This window comes from Heliangelus exortis, chromosome 8, assembly GCF_036169615.1.
Source record: "Heliangelus exortis chromosome 8, bHelExo1.hap1, whole genome shotgun sequence".
In the NCBI taxonomy this organism is placed as follows: domain Eukaryota; kingdom Metazoa; phylum Chordata; class Aves; order Apodiformes; family Trochilidae; genus Heliangelus; species Heliangelus exortis.
In genome coordinates this window covers 30,344,766-30,364,398 of record NC_092429.1, presented here as the reverse complement: position 1 = coordinate 30,364,398, position 19,633 = coordinate 30,344,766, and the positions used below count along the sequence as shown (strand labels likewise).

The 19,633-nt window shown below is 43.0% G+C and overlaps 1 protein-coding gene across 1 annotated transcript; it reads right to left on the bottom strand.

Moving 5' to 3' along the window:
- Positions 1 to 852: 852 nt before the first annotated feature.
- NTMT2 (N-terminal Xaa-Pro-Lys N-methyltransferase 2) lies at positions 853 to 18,600 on the bottom strand. Its single transcript, XM_071751440.1, has 4 exons — positions 18,345 to 18,600; positions 11,265 to 11,440; positions 5,749 to 5,998; positions 853 to 3,146 (listed from the first exon to the last, which is right to left on the bottom strand). The coding sequence occupies exons 1-4, from the start codon at positions 18,586 to 18,588 to the stop codon at positions 2,872 to 2,874; spliced, it is 945 nt and encodes a 314-aa protein (XP_071607541.1). The 5' UTR covers positions 18,589 to 18,600; the 3' UTR covers positions 853 to 2,871.
- Positions 18,601 to 19,633: the final 1,033 nt, after the last annotated feature.

The following is a 19,633-nucleotide window of genomic DNA, read 5'->3' as shown; positions in this document are numbered from 1 at the left end:
CACTAAAGCTTTAATATTTTGCTGTGGAAGCAACATAGCCATGAAACATTAATTTTCAGGAATGTGGGAACCATGAAATATGGGGTTTTCTACTAAATTAAGATTTTACTTGTCTCTGTTCTCACATAGTTAAGGGAACCAATTTTCATTATATGTTTATGTATGTGTATTCAGGAAATTCAAGTGGGTAAGTTGTAAGAAACACAGGAAGAACATTTTTACCTTGAAAAATGGACTTGACTGATAACAATATCAGTCATTTATATTCTACCTTTCATCCTAAGCTACTTTAGGTTCTATATCCATCTTGGAACCCTGTCTCTCCTTACTGCACTGCACCCACTCTGGTGTGTAAGTGAACAGCTGATAGATTCTGTGTGGCAGCTGTTTAAATCTGCATAAAACTGTTCATTTCCCTATTTTCCACAATGTTCTCTCACCACTGCAGTGACCAACACCACCCAGGTTTGCCTGGCACAGCCAGGGTTGCACTGGGATCCCCAGCAGTCCCCAAGCACTCTGCACCATGGCAGATGTCTCTGCCTGGAATTAAAAAACCAATGGTGAAGGAGAAATGATTTTGTAATCCAAGTAAAGGCCTTTTAAATATCCTCCTGCCACTGCTAACCAGTGCTACTGGCTGTGTGACTGATGCCTCTCTCCTGTAAAACAGATGATTGGGTTTCCTTCAGATGTCTGCACACACCCACGTGCACACAAAGCCCACAGCAGCTTTTAGCAGGCTCAGCAGAGTGGAAGCATTGTGGTGGCTTAGAGGGAATTTGAAGCACTGAGTTCTGAGGACAACTCCAAAATGGAAGTGTTCACCTAGGGTTTTTAGCAATGTTACCCATACACTAAACTTATGTCCATTGCCAGGTGATTAGAAGGGAAGAATTAGCCAAAACATTCCAGAAGCCTCTGCATCATGGGAACCAGAAGTTTCCAGGTTACAGGACACACCAGGATGCTCACCAAATCACCAGGGCTGTTTTCCTTAATGCTACAATTAGCAATGGGATATTAAGGGAACAATTACTGGATAAGACTTGTCGGCAGGAAGCCCTCTGCCATAAATCCAGAATTCTCAGCACATGCAACCATCTTGCCAGAGGAGTTATGCAATTAAAATCAGAACTGGAGATTTGTTATCAAAGGATGGCAAAGAGAACTAAAATCCAGCTGAGAGATTCCCTGATCTTGTTATCTTCAGGCTTCTACACGAGTTAATCTAACACAGATGACAATATTGGACACAGAAAACTACAGTCATGTGCAGGAGGTTTTATGGAATCCCTTTCCATCAGAACATCTTTGTTGGTTTTTTTTTTTCACAATGCAACTTTTTAAAAAGTCTGGTAAGTTTTGCCAGAAGTGCATTTCAGGGGAATAAAACATGATGAAAACTCTGTCAGTCAGAAACAGTCCATTCTGTGGTTATCAGTAAATTCTAAAATTTTGAACAAGCATATTTAATTTGGGGTTTATTGCACTTCATATTGTAAGTGCAAATGATTTAAGAAGTAAAATTCAAAAGAAACATTTGGCTTTGGCTGAATAAAAAAATTGATCACCTTCGAAGAAGTCTGTGATTGTGTGGTTTTTCTTCAGCAAGGAATTTTAAAAATGCTCCCATTTTGTTCTCACTCAGAATTAATGAGAATTTCAAATTCTGGCTTTTTTTTTTTTTTTTTTTTTTTTAAATTAACTTCTGTCCTCACACAGCACTTTCTGCACCTATATGAAGGGGACAAGAAGCTCACTGTGTCCTTTCTGCAAGCCTTAAGGAGATGGCATGTGTGTTAGTGTTTGCAAATCCAGGCTTATACAGCTGCTGTTTGAATATAAATCATGGATGTTTGGGGGTTACAGTAACACCCTTTGCAGTTTAGTACAGTTGTTAATTAATACAATACTGTATTAGTTCTTCTTACAGTCTTACTATTAACACCCCATGAAATCCCATTAGCTCTGCACATGGTGCCAGACTTGTTCTGAATGTGAGAAAGAAAGAAATTTACAGCATTATGAGTAATAAAGAGATGCTTTCAAGTGGTTTCCACTGTGAACATTTTGAAAAAAAGGTATTTTCCAGAATGTAATTTGAGGGGCAATCTTTTTAAAAAAAATTCAATGTAAACATGCCTACGTTTGGCATCTAAGTTTTCCCCTGGAGTGTGAAAACCTTTCTGCCCCACTATTGTTCTGTGGCAGAAATGTCAGGAAGATAAAGTAGTTCCAAAAAAATGGAAAATTAAAAAGGTTGTCCTATTGTCCAAACTGCCAGAACTGAAACAAATAAACAAAGAAAAAAGAAAAGCTGCATAGCTGGTGCCAAGAAATGGATACAGCTTTCCTTACATTTTTCATTTAAGTACTTTAAAGTACAGATAGTGATGACAGCCAAAATTTGGGTTAGGTTTTCCAGAAGCTGTTTGAATTTCCTGCTTCAGCAATCTGACAGATTCTTCTTAAATTCCAAGAAGATTCAAGTGCCATAGTAAAAACCAGGTTTATTCAAGAACACCTCACACAGAACACTCCAAAATGTATTAGCCACAAAATTCAGACCTAATTATTTTCTATTGGTTGAGTTCTGTACAGTATTGACTCCTTAATGACAGAGAGATCTGACAAGGAGTTGTGAGAAAGACTTAAAAAAACAAAAGGAAAGAATGGTGAAGCAGGCAGGATTCAGAAGCAGACTATCCCCTGGAGAAGCTGGCTCAGCTGTAACTCTCTTCCAGTCCTTGAGGAGTTGTTGCCCCAGAGCTGCAGGAGTAGCAGTGCATGGTCAGGAGGATTCCAGTGGATGGTTTTCTCCTTCCCAGTCCTGTGGCTCATCCACAGTCTCTGCAGTTCTTGATGCAGTCAGGACTGGCCAGGACCCTTCTGCATGGCCAGCATCCAGACAGGGACACACTGCTCAGGGAAGCCCTCCTGCCTCTCCTCTCTGAGGATGGTGAGGCCACTCATGGCAATCAGGCTGTGCAGGATGTTCAGGTCTCGGATCACACTGCTATCCAGACAATCCAGGACACAGCCCTCCCTGGCCACATTGTCCTTGAGGATAATAACACCATTATCCTTCAAACCATCCTGGCACCGGATGAGAAACTTCAGGAGGTCTTTATCTGTCAGATAGCCTAGAGATGGAAAGATGGGAAATAGATTAACCACCCAGAGTCCCCTGCACACACCAGAATGGCACCTGGAGCTGAGGCTCCATGCCCTATCTATTGCAGGAGAGGTCCCACTCCTCCAGATTTCATTATGTTCTCTTGGGTAATTCAATCAGATCAGCAGTTACAAACTCAGATCAGCGTTTAGGATCCATTAGTAGCCACAGACAAAGAGAGAAGTCAGTGGGAATAGTGGAGAAAATACTAGGTGCTGAAGGGTTCTTCAGTCTGGTGGTTAAAGTCATAATAAGAATCAGTGGCAGGAAGCTGAAGCAAAACAAATTCATATTGGATACAAGTGACAACTGTTTAACAGTGTCAGTAATTACCCTTTGGAAACTACCACCAGAAGGGGTGTTTACCACCTCCTGAAGCCCTCAAATCAAGTGGGGTTGACTTTCTGAGGATTTGTTTTAATTGAATACAAACTACTGGCTCAGTACAAGGCTTAAGGAGTAAATATAACAGCCTATGATATAAAATAGGTCAAACCAGATAATTCAGATAGATAATCTGCTGTCTTCTGATGCTGCAAATCTAACTTTGCCTGACATTATGTACTCATCAAAGGAGTTCTGGATTAAAGATCCAGTGAGGAATGCAAGACCTTCCAAGCAGCAAAATAAGCTGTTGATGTTACCCCAAACTGTTGTGATTTCTACAGACACCACATAAATTTAAAAATATTACATTCTTTTCAATATGTTATTGAGATTTTGAGTTTTATGCTTCTTTGTCAAAAATCAAAACTTCTGTTGTGGTGAGATCAATAGTTCAGGGCTCAGAGAAGAGCAAAATGAGAACTCTCACATTAAACATCTAAAATGAATTAACAAGGACAGGTGGTCAGAAACTGAGTGAAAAACTTAAAAAATAATAATAATTGCTTGTATTTGCTAGTCAAAATATTTAGTTTTCCTGATGGAAGATTTAAACTTTTACAAATGGAAGGTGGCATTTCAAAACCACATTTTGACATAGCATGTCAGGTTTTTTTAGCCACTCCCCCAAAAAAGGAAGAAGGAAAAAAGCCCTGAAGGCTAAAGCTGAATACTTTTCAAACTGAAGAGAAGTGGCAATTTCTGTATGAAATAGAAACTTGAATTTTTATCTTTTCATAAAATATGAGCCTGGGCTTATGTACATATAAGAGAATTCAAGATTGCAACAGCAATATTCATGGAAGCTTCTGACCACCTAGTTTGGAATGTAATGTTCTCTTAATTCAGCTTTTAGCCTTGGTTCCAAACAAAATGAGATCTTCACAGTGCTGCTCTCTGCCAGACAGCCCTGCCCTTGCTTCCACCAAAAAGAGCTGAGCTTGCTGGCATATTTCAGCCAAATTGAAGACAGGGGTAGAAGTCTGATGAATACTTAGGATCACTAAATATTTCATTGCACTTGATGGAGGGTGGAGACTCAGATCTGTGTCTGTGCTAAAGCAAAGGCTCCTGCTCCCCTCCGCAGCAGCCACACAGCTGAGCAGCACAGTCTTGGCTCATCCAGTCTCATATTGGATCAGATTTGCTCACAAGATAATGCAGGAGTCACAGTTACTGCAATGACTGCTCAAGAAGAGCAAAAATACAAATGAAAATGGTACTGTTCTGAAGCAATTGTCTTGTACAGCTCTTAGGAGCTGTTCTGAGAAGCCCAGTTTCGTTACTTTTTAAGACTATGTGCAGAGGAGAAATAAGCATTCTGGAATAAAACCAGAACTCCTGTGCTAATCTGTCTCCCTTTCTCTCTCTTTTTTTTTCTGCCTAGCATGAAATTATCCCCAGGGTTTTGGAGAGAAGGAGTTGTTCAGATCTCCTCTAGTGCTATAGAATAATGACTTCTGCCAGCTGAAAGTGCACCATGGCCACTTAGGTTCACAGAAAATCTTCTTTCTGGAAGGACAGTTAGGAACTGGATCAGGTTTTCTATAAAAAATCAAGGACCTTCTTTTTTTTTTTTTTGTGAAGAACATGGGACATATTATCTGATCACCAGTCTGCTTCTCTTAATGCATTCACTGGGGTGTCTGCAGGAGTAGAAACAAGTTATTTCTTACATCAGAGGCTACTGTGGGACACAGCTGAGTAAACCTTTTCAAGTGTCAGTGCATCTGTGAGACATAATCTTGTTCATATGTGTTGATGATTTCACTATGGCTTTTTTCAGATTGTTTTCTGAAATACCTCAAAGTCTGGATTAAGGAATCCCTGCTCACAGGTGAGGCCAACCCCATCTGTCTGCAGCACTGGCAACTAAGGAGGAGGATTCCTGCTCAAGAAAATCCATATATAAGGCCCACTCCTCAGCTGCATCTTATAATGCAGGCTACTTGCCAACAATATATACATTCCTCCAGTATGTGACCAGAAATAAAAACAACTTGGCTTGTACCCACTGCACATATGGTGGGGGAAGAACTCTCAGAAGTCTCTGTGAGATATTAGGAAGCAGTCCCAAAGATCTGAAAACCTCCTTTTTACAGCTGCATCATTCTTTTATTATAAACTTTAGCATAGGCTGCATAGTGCCCTAGGATGCTGGGCTGGATGAACCATGTTGAACTGACCTGAAACCCACTGAATCCAGATGACATCATATCTTTGTTGAGCTGGAGTGAATTCCTGGAGGCCTTTGCAGTAATACATCTCTACTCTGTCCTCTTTGCCCTGCAGGTAGTTTGGGACCTCAGCCAGGAAATTCTCCATCATATCAACCAGTTCCACACTCTTGAAAACTGGCAGCAGGACGTGCTTGCTGATACGCCCTATCCCGGAGCCGCAGTCCAGGGCGCGGTTGGTGTCAGCTTTCCCCACCCCCTGTGGGATACAAGAAAAGAGTTTAAAAATCTGAAAAATACCACCTGAGAGATCACAGCATCTGTCTGCTAACCAGCTACGGCCTTACTGCTGTACAAGAAGTTTTTGTGTGGCAAAAGAAGAGGCATAAACTTGTACAGGCTCTGAGCTTTCTCCCACCGGTCTTTGGGAAGCCCTTGGAACTTCATCTGCCAACTCCTGGTAGCTCAAAGCCAACTCCATGGATAGAGGAGCCACCTTCTGAGTCCTGGGAAAGCCTCAACAAAAAAAGTAACCATATCCCAAATCTTGAAGGTGAGAAATCAATTCTGCAGCACAGAAGTCCCAAGGTGCCCGTGGACAACACCTCTGCAGAGAGCCAGTGCTCTGGAGAGCATTTTGGAGCTTTTGGAGAGGAGGTTTTTCCAAATAAGCTGTGTTTGAACAAAGACCTTGGTCTTGTAGGTAGCTTAAGATCACTCAAAAAAGTTTAGAGTGGAGCATATATAGGATTTCTTTTTTAGGCACAGGCACAAGAAAGATGATCAGTAAATTTTGCTTAACTGTTCTTTTTTACTCTCCGTAAATATCACCTCTGGACAGAGATCAGACACGAAAAAATGTGGCACAAAGGATATGTCTATGAGAAAACAATGACTCTCTGTAAAAGGAGCTTTATAGTGAAAGCTGTATTTCAGCCCTAAAGCTTCCATTCTACCTATAAAAAGGCTCTAAAGAGCTTGTTGCTGTTTTGTAAAACTGAAATTTTAAGCCTGCACATGCACAATGTGGGATTGGAGCTCCCCGGGCCAAAGTTATCTGTTAAGCAAAAATACAAAAAGCAAATGTTTTTCCCTTTTCCCTGTTCCCTGGAAGTGAGTATTGAAATGACAGCTCTGGGCCAAAGCCCTTGCTGCAACCTCACTGCTCTTGAAGGAAAGCAGCCCAGGTAGAGTCTTGCTCTTCCTGCTCATTGGGAGACCCCCTCTGTAATGACCGAGCATAAATCACCCAACTCCCTGCTTTTCTGGCCTTGGTTGAGTGGGACAGCCCCTCAATGCCGTGGCTACGAGTAGCCCAGCTGAGCACCTGGGTACACAGAGGAAATGCAGACAGAGCAGAAGGACCTCAAAGGCTCTCACCAGGGCTGATGTCCCAATTTCTGCACCTGGAAAGAGTCATCTCCCAGTGAGGCCACGAGCCTTCAGCCCTACGGGACTCTGGAGGGGATGCCTGTTTGGGGCTAGACAGAAAATGTGGGCTGCTCTTCACATGGCCTTCATGAGAGGAGAAGGAAAGGTGTCTTGGATCCTCACAAAGTGGATTTCCATACTGCTTGCTGCTGGATTACATATGGGAATATGTATGTATCCCAACATACTGATGGGATTGAGTAGAAATCTTCCAGAAAGCTGGTGAGAAAACTGAGGGATTTACCAAAAGAGCTGACAGAATTTGACAAAAAGCCATCTACTCCTTTGACCCTTGTGTTTCAGAGAACCTCCAGTCACAGCACTTCCACTTAAAACAGGGAATCATGGCAAGGGCCTCAGATGACACATCTCTATTTGCCATCAAGAAGAAGGAAATGGAAGAATCAGGGGAGATGAAGCTTGAGCCCAGACTGAAAGGGAGCAAGAGCACCAGTCAGTCAGTTGAGAAGCAAGGCAAAGCACCATGGCTCCATTTGTAATGAAAATGTTGACATAATTCCATGTTCAGCTAATATATTTTCAGTTTGGGAGTGCTCAGAATTTTGACAGGGTATTAACATTTTCTTTGGAAGGCAATCGTTTTCCCAAAAGCCTAATTGAGTTGAAATTCAGAGTCTTATTTTAAAAAAAAATAGTATTAGTGAAAATTTTAAATCAGAGAACAGATGAAAATATAAGATTCATTGCTCCTCTGATTACCTGCTTCCCATTACTCAGAATCACTATCAGTTAGGACACACATACACCCAAAAGTCTTTCTGTAAAGCTAAATGGGGCACTCACAGATTTCCTTAGGGATAAAAAAGCTGGGGATTTGTTCCTGTTGCTATTACCTCGGGTCTTGGAAAAGCAGAAAGAGAGTGTAGATATGTAGGAGAAAAAAAAAATCAGTTTAATAAATAGATAAAAAATCACAAGGGATTTTCTTTCTAAATAAAAATAATACTAAAAATTTGCATTTTTTAACGACATCTCCTCCACTCCCCTGATTAAACAAGAGAAAAATCACTTTCCAGAAGCTTTTCATTCAGCAAGCAGCCAATCAGGCAGGTGAACTGAGGGCAAGGAAAGGAGAAAGGGAGCTATAAATTTAATATAGTCTCTGTCTGTATTATTTCAAACACCTCTAGCTCACAACTGGTCCTGCATTAATGGCTTCTTTGTTTTCTTTATTTCCTTTTTTTTACACGTTACCTCCGGATTAGACACTTGGAAACACAGTGTCTGTGCAGACAGCAAGGCTTTAACTGGCTCTAACACACTGCCATAAACATGCAGTGCTACAGCTCTGCTGATAACCCCTCAGTATGACTGTACCTAGGACAGCCTGGAGCTTGTCTGTTCAGCACTCTTGGCTCACACAGTGTTGCTCTTGGTTTGAGTTCTGCCCACACACACATAAAACCTCTTCACTTGAGCACAGTGGCACTTTTAACTCGGTTTGACTCGCCTGAGAAGGAGACATGCTGAAATATAAGTGAAGTCCTGAGTCCTCCCTGTAATTCCTTCCATGTGCCCAAGCAAGATAAATTCTCCAATGGTAAAGAAATCTGTAGCTCAGTTTACAGTGGTGCTAAGAATCATGCTAAGAAATGCCATACATGAAGGTATGCAACATCAGTCATGTAAGGGAAATGTCACTGTGTGGCATTTCCACACCAGCCAAACTAACTCAAGAGAGGTAATTTGAGTGGAACTGGGCAACTGTTTTTTTAAAGAGCACTCATTTTGCCAGAAAAGAAAGTTCTGAAAGAATAAAACTCTCTGTGAAATTGGTATTTCGAATCTAGAGAATAGTTATAGCCAAAAAACATGGGAAAGAATGTTGAAAGTGTCAAGATACTTCTCTTTCATGACTTTCAAGGAAAAAACCCCCCAAAACAACTTGTCAACTTTTCACTTATAAACAGCATTTTTCATTTTGGAACTGACTTGAAAATAAAAGTTTTTCAGAGGGTAAAACAATAAAGAAAATTAAGCTAAACATGCTAAGTTCATCTGAAATTGATTTTTCTATTTTCTGATTTTTTAAAACTACTCTTTAAAAAAGAAAGTATCAGCCCTAATAGGTTGAAGCAAATATTTTTGTATCTTGATCACCTTATTGGGAAAAAAATAAATAATTTGTAGAGCCATAAACTTGGGAAGACATAACTCCAAGTAGCTCTGCAGTAAAGTCACTGCTACAGAAACCCAGTAAATATCTGTATCTGATTCAGTAAGATTGAAACTGCAGTAATAAGAAAGGAAAATAAACTCTAAGTAACATAACCAATTGACTGTATCTCAAGAGAGGACAGGCTTTGACAAACTAAATCAGATTTAGCAAAATGTGCAGATTCCTCTCTGGCTTTTTTTTCCCCCTTGTTTGATCTTAGCCATTCAGAGTATCCTTCCTATCCCTAGCTAATAACAGGAGTAGGAATTCTGCTCTGGAGTATTTTATATCTGTCATCACACCTGATGCACTGTGCATGATTTCTCCTTGGCATATGAAGCTCTGCTGCAGTCTGTACTGCTTTCCTTTTCAGGGTTTGGAGATGGGAAAGCATAAGAATGTGATTTAAACTGACTGTTCAGGAAACTGAGTCTATGCTGTGTGTAGGAGGTGTGAAATCTTTCCCCAGGTACACACTTATGCACCCCCTGAATTCCACAGATGTCCCTCAAACAAGACTTAAATCAAATTTAAGGAATATGACTTGAGCTGCCTTCTGGGTTTATCAATTGCATTTCCCCTCTTCTGGAAATGGCATTTTACTGTCACGTTCAGGTCCCTCACTGAACTCCCTTTGTATTTATTTTGTAGAAATCCTGATAAGGAGAGGCTATGAAATGCTGTGAAGCCTTTTTGCATTACTTTTTGCATTTATACAAAAGACTGTTCATGTAAAAAATGAGGCTGTTCACTTGTGTTTTCCTGGCTCACTGCCCCAAAATCCTCCCTCTTATCAGGTACAGAAAACTTTGCCCTCAGTTGCTCTTCACTGCTCTATGATTTCTGTTGTTAAACCACAGTCATTTCCCATCCCAATCCACTTTAAACTGTGCCCTTTTCTATACACAACATCTAATTAAACTATTGAGCTTCCTTTCCACAGTAGATCATTAAGACTAAAAAAAGGTCAGCTAGCTATCCCAAATTTGTATGTTTGAGGAGAAAATGAAAGATCTATGGTAGCACTACACAGAAGTAGTCATTCTGTAAGCAGCACAACTTACAAAATTTGATTTCCTGTTGCTTTGTGGATACTTAAGCATCTAATACTGCTGTTGAGCTAATTTAGTGGGTTTTCCCCTAGGAGGAGGGATGGGCAGCCAGAAAACCATCACATTACACTTGTAAAGATTTGCAGATTCCCAAAGACACATTTACGCATCAACAGGGTTTTCAGAAAGCAAAGTGCCAAAGTGATATTGCTATTGGAAGTGCTTTTAAAGTCCCATCTTAGGTCAAAGCAGACCTTTGAAGATGTTCACAGGCATTTAGAAGTCTGCCTGCAAAGGTCCCTGGGGACACTGGAATGCTCAAGAAAAAAAACAAACCACCTTTTCCTAATGGCTTGCTTATTCTATGTACTTCTAATGTTTGGGGAGAGGGGGGAGGCAGGGGAGGGCTGGGTTTTGTTGCACCATTCTCAGAAACATCTATAAATAGGCAAAAGAGACATTTGGCATTTAGTCTCAGTTGCTTTCCCAAAGGAACAGCAGGAATTAGCAGAGAAAAATCTCCCACTGAGGCCACCAAGGATTTTAACATGAAAGGTCCCTGCCTTGCACTGTGAATTAGTATCTCATCAAAACGCAGCTCTAAGAACTCCTCCAACAAGCCCCTTTGCACCTTTGGTGCATGAGAAGAGAATGCAAAGGAGGCAATAACCACAGGTGGCCAGGCAAAATGTGTATCCATGAGGATGCATGGCCTGGCAGAACACACTGCCAGCCCCGTGGCAGTCACTGCACAGCACACACAACGTGTGGCATCGTTGACAACGTGTGTGCCTGGGCCCAGCGCATGTCATTTGTGACACATCCCCACTGTTTCTTGCAAAAGATGGGATTAAATGACTCACCCCAACAAAATTCCTGAGAAACTCCCTGGAGGATTCAACGTCTATATTGGAGAGCTCAATGTAGTCTCCCATCATGCCCTCTTCTGTGGCTGGCACCTCCCGGTAGAAATGTTTGGCCCTGGCGTAGAACTGCATCTCCCCATTGATAACTTGGCTTGTCAAAGCGTACAGCTTCACTGCAAGCAGATAAACCACCATTTTATTGTTAAGGACGGATACTGCTGGCTGAGCTCTGAGCTCCGGAGGCAAAATGGTGACCTCTGAAACCTCAGATCAGCCTTCGAAGCTGTTTCTGAAGTGGGATTTATTCCTGCACAGCTTTGAAGGGATACAGCACCCCATGGGTGTATTTAGTACCTGCCGGGCTCGGACATCATTTGTGTCATCACAGGTAATGTTTTTGTGTCAGTAACAAGTGATTTCAGATTTAAAGCATGAACATGCATGCCAAAGGGAGCAAGGGGGTTGATTTGCTCCCAGAAAAGCTGTGCATGGCTTTTATTGCTATGCAGGGTCATAATTTCCACTCTCAGAAACCTAATTGTTCTGCAGGTTTCCAGATATGCTTCCCAGGCACTGACAGCTGCCCAGGGAGTGCAGCAAGAGAAGGGATGAATGAGGGACTTGGCTCTGGTTTATTTTTAGTGATACTGTACAGTCTGTGGCACTGCAAGAAAGCTGAACCAAAGAGCAGATGGTAGCTGCAGGCCTAGAGGAGTGCACAAGGGGGGAAACAATTTAGAAGAGACAGTCCTAAGTTCTCCTGTGTCAGAGATGAAGGAGTGAGTTAATCAGTGGGTGATACACTGGAAATTTCCTGGGTGCCAGGGGCTTGGATGGTTCTTTTCATTGCTTGACAATTTACTGGTAACAATCCAGCAATCAGAAGTTTGAAGCTGTTTCTCTGTGAGCTTTGCTGGGTGAAGAACTATGTTTCCATGTTCTTTAAACAGCTGAGCTCTATCCCCTGCATCCTGGGTTCTTCTATACTCAGTGTAGAGAAATATGTGATGTATACACAATATATATGTTATTAATAAAGACTTCTTTAAGCCAGGGTGGTTACTACAGGTACACAGCACTATGCAGAAATGCATACTGATACAGAAATGCCTTACTAAATGTCAGTATTACAAAGCCTACAATAACTGATTGGAGTATTTTGGATGAGAACTTTAACAAACAACAAAAGTTGGGGTTTTTTTTGCTGACAGAGGCAGTCCAATTTCCCAACTGTATATTATAACTGATGCTTTCTTGCCCTCCATTGTACACATCACAAATCATGATTACCTGCACAGTACCAGGTACCACCAGTAGCAGTATCCATACTCAGAGTTATGTTTTGCAGCTCCAACGTTTGGATCAAGGCAGTCGTGAGCAGTTTGCTCCTCTTAGTAGCTCATTCACACACACAGCTGTGCAGCCACTGTCCTGTGTGTATGACACACAGCTACTCCCAGACAACCCTTCCAGTGAAAACACGACTCCAACCCTGCCCATGAAGTCACCTGGGAACAACTCTTTGGAAGTGTCACCTTGCAGTGTGGGACCTGCTCTGCTGCAGATCTCCTGTGTGCACTGGAAATGATCCAGCAGCAACATCCTCTGGGTCAGTAACAACAGAAAGGGAGAGCTCCCCACTGTGTACACAGAGGGACCAGTGCTTTGTCATTGCATCTTTAGAATTCCATGGGACTGGAATTCCATGGGAAGGAAGGGTGTCAACAGGCCAGGCCTTGCTTCTGCTGGCTGGGGAACAGGAATGATGTCCTCCACACAGGGAATCCCAGACTGGTTTGGGTTGGAAGGGACCTAAAGCTCATCCATTCCCAACCCCCTGCATGGCCAGGGACACCTCCCACAGCCCAGGGTGCTCCAAGCCCCATCCAACCTGGGCTGAGACACTGCCAGGGATGGGGCAGCCACAGCTTCCTTGGGAAACTTGGGCCAGGGGCTCACCATCCTCAAATTACAGAATTTCTTCCTCATGTCCAACCTCAATCTCCCCTCTTCCAGTTTTAACCCATTTCCCCTTGTCCTCTCCCTGCACCCCCATGTCAAAAGCCTTCCCCCAGCTTTCTTGTGGGCTTGAGGGCTCAGATGAGAGTAGAGGATGAGAGCTAGACCAGAAGCCCTGAATATAAGCTTAGAATGTATTTATTGAGGGCAAGCAAGCTCAGCAGGGAATGATAAGTGTGTGCCTGCCCATCCTCAGCAGGAGAATGACATTTTGGAGGCAAATGAGAGGGATACAAAGGAAGTAGGATGGGGAATAATTACCACCAAGGACCACTCAGAACAGAATAGTGCTATTGGGTTACACATAAGCAGCATGCCCAGCATATCCTTCATCCAACAAAAGCAGCATTACCAGCCCCTCCTGTCATCACCTGCTTAAGTCAACTGCTGAATGGATACTATTAAAGCTTTAATCCATTACACATTTATGTTATGCCTGAGAAATTTATACCACAAGAAGCCCTCAGCTCAGCAAGGGTCAAACCTGGGGGTTTTACACACTCCACTGATTATATTCACATACTCAGTAGAAACCATTTAGCTGAAGAAATTAATATGAAGGGGGCAGCAGCCAATCCCCAGCACAACTTGGCCAGGGTGGCTCCTAGAGCCTGGGAAAAAGGCTCCATCAGTGGCAGTGATTCTTTCAGGAAACAATCTCCATCTTCCCCCAGGGGTGGCACAATCTTGTTTTCTCTGTGTTGGTGTTTTCTTCCTTTCAGATGGCAGCCTGTCTGATGGACAGACCCCAATCCCTGCATGTTTGCTTCACAAAATTTTCCATATAAGACTGCAGTGATAATTTTTAAGGTTTATTTAATGGACCTATCAAGGGACAGTGATTTATCCCATTCTGCCAGACTGAAGGCAAAGGCACTTACAGGCTCTCTGCACACTAGGACAGGGTGCTGCAGGCACCATGAACAACCAATATTAAGAGTCCTTCTACCCAAAGCATGATCCTGACCTGAGGCAACACATGGGGATGCTCTGCTGTTCAGGATATCTGATCCGTGGTGTGTGCCTTCAGCTTGCTCACTCACACCCAGTGTCAGGCTTGCAGAGTGCCTGCAGGGGCTTGCAAGCACACAGCAGCTGACTGCAGCTTCTCCCAGGCCAGCTGGGCCCTCCCAGCCCTGCCTTATCTGCTGGCATCCAAAGCCAGCTCTGGGCTTAGCATCCATAGGCTCTTCTATATGCATCAAGCTTAATAAACCTCTTTTTGTGCAATTCTCCCACCTGAGGGCATGCAAGGACACAGGCTGGGGGAAAGGGTGGCACTATACCCAAAGGTGTCTCCTGCTGACCCCCACTCATGTGACCTATAAAGGTGATTTCCACCTCTTGCACCCTCAATGTTCCTCCACTCTCTCACAAATTTGCACCACTGCCAACTCTCCCAAAGCACAACCCAATTTTCCTGACACAGCCAATAGACCTCACCTCTGTACCTGGACCAGAGGGAGAAGGAGGTTTGCCAGCTGTAATGTACCCCAAAAGAGAAGCCTGAGGAGGCAAACCTGTCCTTGGTGGCAGTAAATGTTGCAGCTCTGCTCCAGCATGCCCCCCCCTTACCACAGGACCTGTCTAGCCAGAGGCACCTCCCTTCCCATGACCCATGTGGGACCATCTTGTGCATCAGGAAATGAAACATTTGTGGGGTCTGACCGAATGCACAGCCTCACTTCAATGAACTTTGCAAAGCAGGACATAGGCAGGACAGGATGACAGAGCCTGCAAGTCTCCCAGAAACTGGGGCTGGGGGGAGAAGTTCTCTTTCAAACCCAATGTTTTCAGTGTTCAGTCAGGTGACTTTTTAAGGTTTTTTTGAAGGTTTCAGGTTAGAAATGTGTTTCTAGTAAAATAGAAAGAAACTGTTCCCATGGCACACTTGGCATCTCTCCTGAATCTGCTAGAAAGTCCCCCAAGTGGAGATGGTTAAAAGAAATCCACTGCAAAAGCAGGCTGAAAACAGGAACTGGCTCCCTAAAGGTCACTCCACAGTCATGAGACATTAATAATTTGCAGTGGCAGTCTGGATGCAGAGTGGTGACCTACAGCTGAAGGCCAACCCCTGGTCTAGAGAGAGAGAGAGAATCTCTCTAAGCCCTTCTGCCCTGCAAAGTCCAAAACATGCTATCTAATATTTTCTTACGGATTGGTTCAAAATTATTTTTCCCAGTGCATCTGATCTCAATCTCTTAAGACCACTTAACATGTAAGATTGGGTGCAATCTTACCCTGCAGCAGCCTGTCTTACAGTTCATGGTTGCAGGGGTTTACTCAGCTAAATTTCTGTGGCAGAAGTAAATGTTGTGAGTAATTTTTTTGAAGTTTTTATTTGTGAGCATTATTTCAAGGCTCCAACTGCTTTCTGTGAGATACTGAACTAATTCCAGTTTGGCTTAGCATTCCCTTTTAAATGCAACATCTGCTATGTGCATCAGCTGAAAAATTAGTTCTCTGGGTTCAGGGTGGAATTCACCTTTCTACTGTGGTCTGAGAACCACTTAAATTATGTTTTCTAGAGGATGCACATCAGGCCACCCCCAAAGCAGGTTTTACTTCCAGACACGTGCCTCCCACATGGGTGTGTGTGTGTCTCCATGGACTGATCAGCTGAGTTTTCCATTGCAGATCTCACCCCCTTGGCACCAGGTCCCACAGCCCATGTAAACACATGCATAATTTCCAGCATCTGAGGAGCTGTATTAAAGCCCACTGGGCTTAAGGGCATTCACACACATTTAAGTACATTGTTGGATCAGGGCCTAAGGTTACTCATGTCTTTTATTTAGAAATGTTACCCTAGTCTGTAAAAGTGACATGTTTTCTCTTAACAGGCTGTGATCCCAGATAAGCTCAAGCTCACAGGTAAACATGGCCAAGTGCTCCACCTCTGAACCTGGCAGTGGAGTGGGGGTAGTGTGGATTTAGCACAGCCTGAAACAAACTTCCTACCTGGCTGAGCCTGGGCAGCACTGCAAGTTTGAATGTGAGACTTGGTTATTACTCATGCTTAGGGTTAACATTAACTGCCCTTGCTACATCACAGTCCTAGTGTTGCTCCAGCCACTGAAGAGAGATGAATCTGGATCTAGTCTTGAAGTCACAAGTTCAGTTCCATTCTGCTCCATTCCATTCTGAACTGGAAAATGTCACTCTGCAGAGATGTTCAGACCCCACACATTCTGTCTTCTCCATCACAGGATAATCCAGCTCAGAAGGGACTGGAAGAGGTCTCTGGTCCAAGCTCCTGCTTGAAGCAGGGACAAACATGAGGCCAGATGTACCTCATCTGGCCTACTCAAGGTTATTGATGAAGATGTGGAACAGGATAAGTCCCAGGACAGACCCTTCTGGTGCACCACTGACCTCCAGATTCCATCACTACTTCCTGAGCCCAATCCCCCAACAACTTCTTACACATTGGATTGTCCACCCATCCAGAAGCTGTTCAGTGAAGTTTTAATAGCTCAGGCCATGAAAAGCCTGGCAGAGAGAAGCTTCAGTCTGACAGGAACATTTTACAAAGCTTGTTGGCTGGGAATGGAAATTCAAATAAAATTCAGACAAGAAATAAAATGCAGTTTTACAAGAGTGAAGCAATTATGCCTGGAAACAGCTTGATGGATGGATGGATGGATGGATTCTCAGTCATTTGCAGCCTGTAAATCAAAGTACTTTTGTCTTCATAAATATATACTGTGAGCCAGTCATGTCAGGAGCACGATGTAGGAACTTCTACATGAAATTCTAAGCTACATGTTCATAATGGCACCTTCCAGCCTTAAAATGATCTATCAGTACTTATACAAACAGTTAACACTGCAGGAACTCCTGCTGAGTTTCTAAAACGTTGTGTTTATTTTCAAAACAAATGAAAGAATAACATTTTCATAGACTTCTTGAGATTCAAGCAACCTATAATTGACTTTCCTTCCTTTCCATCTTCCCTCCCGTTCCATTGCTCACTGCTACCTACCACTAGGGGGACAGGGGTATTTTTCTTCCATGTTTCATTTTAAATAGCTGCAGATATTTCTGCATTTGAAAAGCCACATCAGATTTCTAAGATAACATGGAAATGTTTTTTTTCTTTACCAGACTCCTGAATTTTGCCATCTGAAGCACAGTTCTCACGGGGGTCTGCACAGTTTCACACAATCAGGGTAAAATAATCCAGTCACCTAAAAGGATCATTCCATTACAAAGGAGCTCTCAAGAATTTACTGAGTAGTTTAACAGGTTGCACAGACACATCTTTTTCATCTTAAATTCCTACACTTCTAACATAGAGTGGAGGCTGAAGAATTATGCTCAAAAAGTGACATGTTATCATAATACTGGCTGAAGTCAAATCTACTTTTTAGGTACACTGTCCCAGGGAAATTTTGTTTCTTATTCAGGGTCAAATTTTCATGAGAAATGAACATACATTTTCTGCATCTAAAATACAAAAAAAAAAGAAAAAAAAGAAAAAGAAAAAGAAAACAAACAAACAAGCAGAGGCTTTCACTGAAATATAAATGAAATATAAATGAAGATTGGCTATAAATGAAGATTTTGGAAGCATCTTCCTTCCAGATAACAAGCAGTAGGTTAGGCAGCCTGCCGCAGAGATTGGAATTACAAAGACTTGGAAAAAAAATTAAAATCATCACCTTTCAAGCACTTGTCCAAAACGATACCAATGACAAGGCTAAGGACACACTGAGTGACAACAAAACAAGGATCAGGCAACAGGAAGTAAGGCCCATCTGCTCTGCTAGTTTTTTGTCCTTCCAACTTCCAAACAGGTCAATGCTCTTTCACCCTTGTGGTCTCTTCTTTGTCCCTCTCTAAAAATCTCTGGAGCATTCAGGGAAATCAGGGCACTGGATTGGAGGGAGCTGAGTGGGAGAGCACTGAATGGTTTAGCTATCTGTAGTCTCTCTAGCTGGGTCTCTCAAAACCCCTGCTTGCTGCCATTAATGTGTCTGCACTCTGCCATCTGATCCTGCTGTCCAAAGCACAGTCACACGAGCACACAGACACTCCTGCCCACCAGCTACTCACCCAGGGGAAGCTTTTCCAGCAGATAAAGGTAACTCTGAAAGAAATCATTTCGGATTGCCTTATGCAAAATGAAGGACATGCTATGCCTACAGAGTTCTTCATCTGTCTTGTCCCAGCGCGACTTAAAGGCCAAATGTGCTGCTTTATAAGCCATGATGAAGACGTTTTCTGTGAGGGCTGACAGCTGCTGTGGCTGCTGCTCTCTGAAGGACCTGTCCTTCTGGAGAGGCAGAGGCAGTGTCATGAAGCTGTGGCCATGTGCTGTCATTGGATCTTGGGGTGTGTGTCGGGAGCGGGGCAGGGGGTGGAGGCGGGTGAGAGGGGAGTGAGAAGTGCTGGCTGCTGGCACCAGCTCAGAGTCATCTCTGGAGTGTCACCCTCTGAAATGAGCAGGTGTTGGGAAGTGATAAAAACCCGAACCAGGAAATTGCTTAGCCAGGGTAAGAGTATATCTACTCCAAAAAAGAGTGGCTTTAATTCAATTACTAATCTTCTCAGCCTTCACTTCAAAGGAACCCAGATTTTATCTAGGGTCTCCCATCTCCCTCTTTCATATATCACAGGATGATTTTATTTCTCTGTCTTTCCCTTGCAATATGTTATTCAGTCCAGGGCACCCAAGAGGAATACCAGAAGACAGAATGTGGACAGACCCCTACACACACTGTGTTTCCTAATAAACTCAGCAACAGATTCAGCCCCGTGCTTTGCCACAGTGGATGGCAGGGCAGGCTGCTCTCTCTGCACTACAATCTGCCCACATCCATTCCATCTGCTGGAATGGCACAGAGTATCTCATGAGCAGAGGCTGGGTGGAAGAAATTGCTGTCTGGGAACAGCCACAGCAGGGTAAGAAGTTTTTACTTTAGATAACACAATACACAGAAGAAAATTTCCACACTAACAAACCATCAAGATTGCTTAAGATGTCTCTTTATCTCTAAAAGTCCTCTCTATGAATTCCTCTCCCTCACACTCACGCCTGCCATATATTGCCAGGAATAGATGTGGTTAAAGCAAGTAATTTTAATTTTATCTTTGACAACAAGCTATTAAAAGTTAAACCACAGGATCCTGCTGATAGAAGGGGCACAGGCAGAGAGCACCCATGCAGTTACCAGGGCAGCTGCAGGTTGGGTGACAGGTAGCAACCTTTACAACTGACTTTGCTGCCTGTATTGTTCTGTACTGCTGTACAGTCTTGTACTGTACTGCTGCCTGCTACTGGTGTCACACTGGGAAACAGTAACAGGACAAGGGATGCACTAATTGTCTGCCCTGTTGAAGTC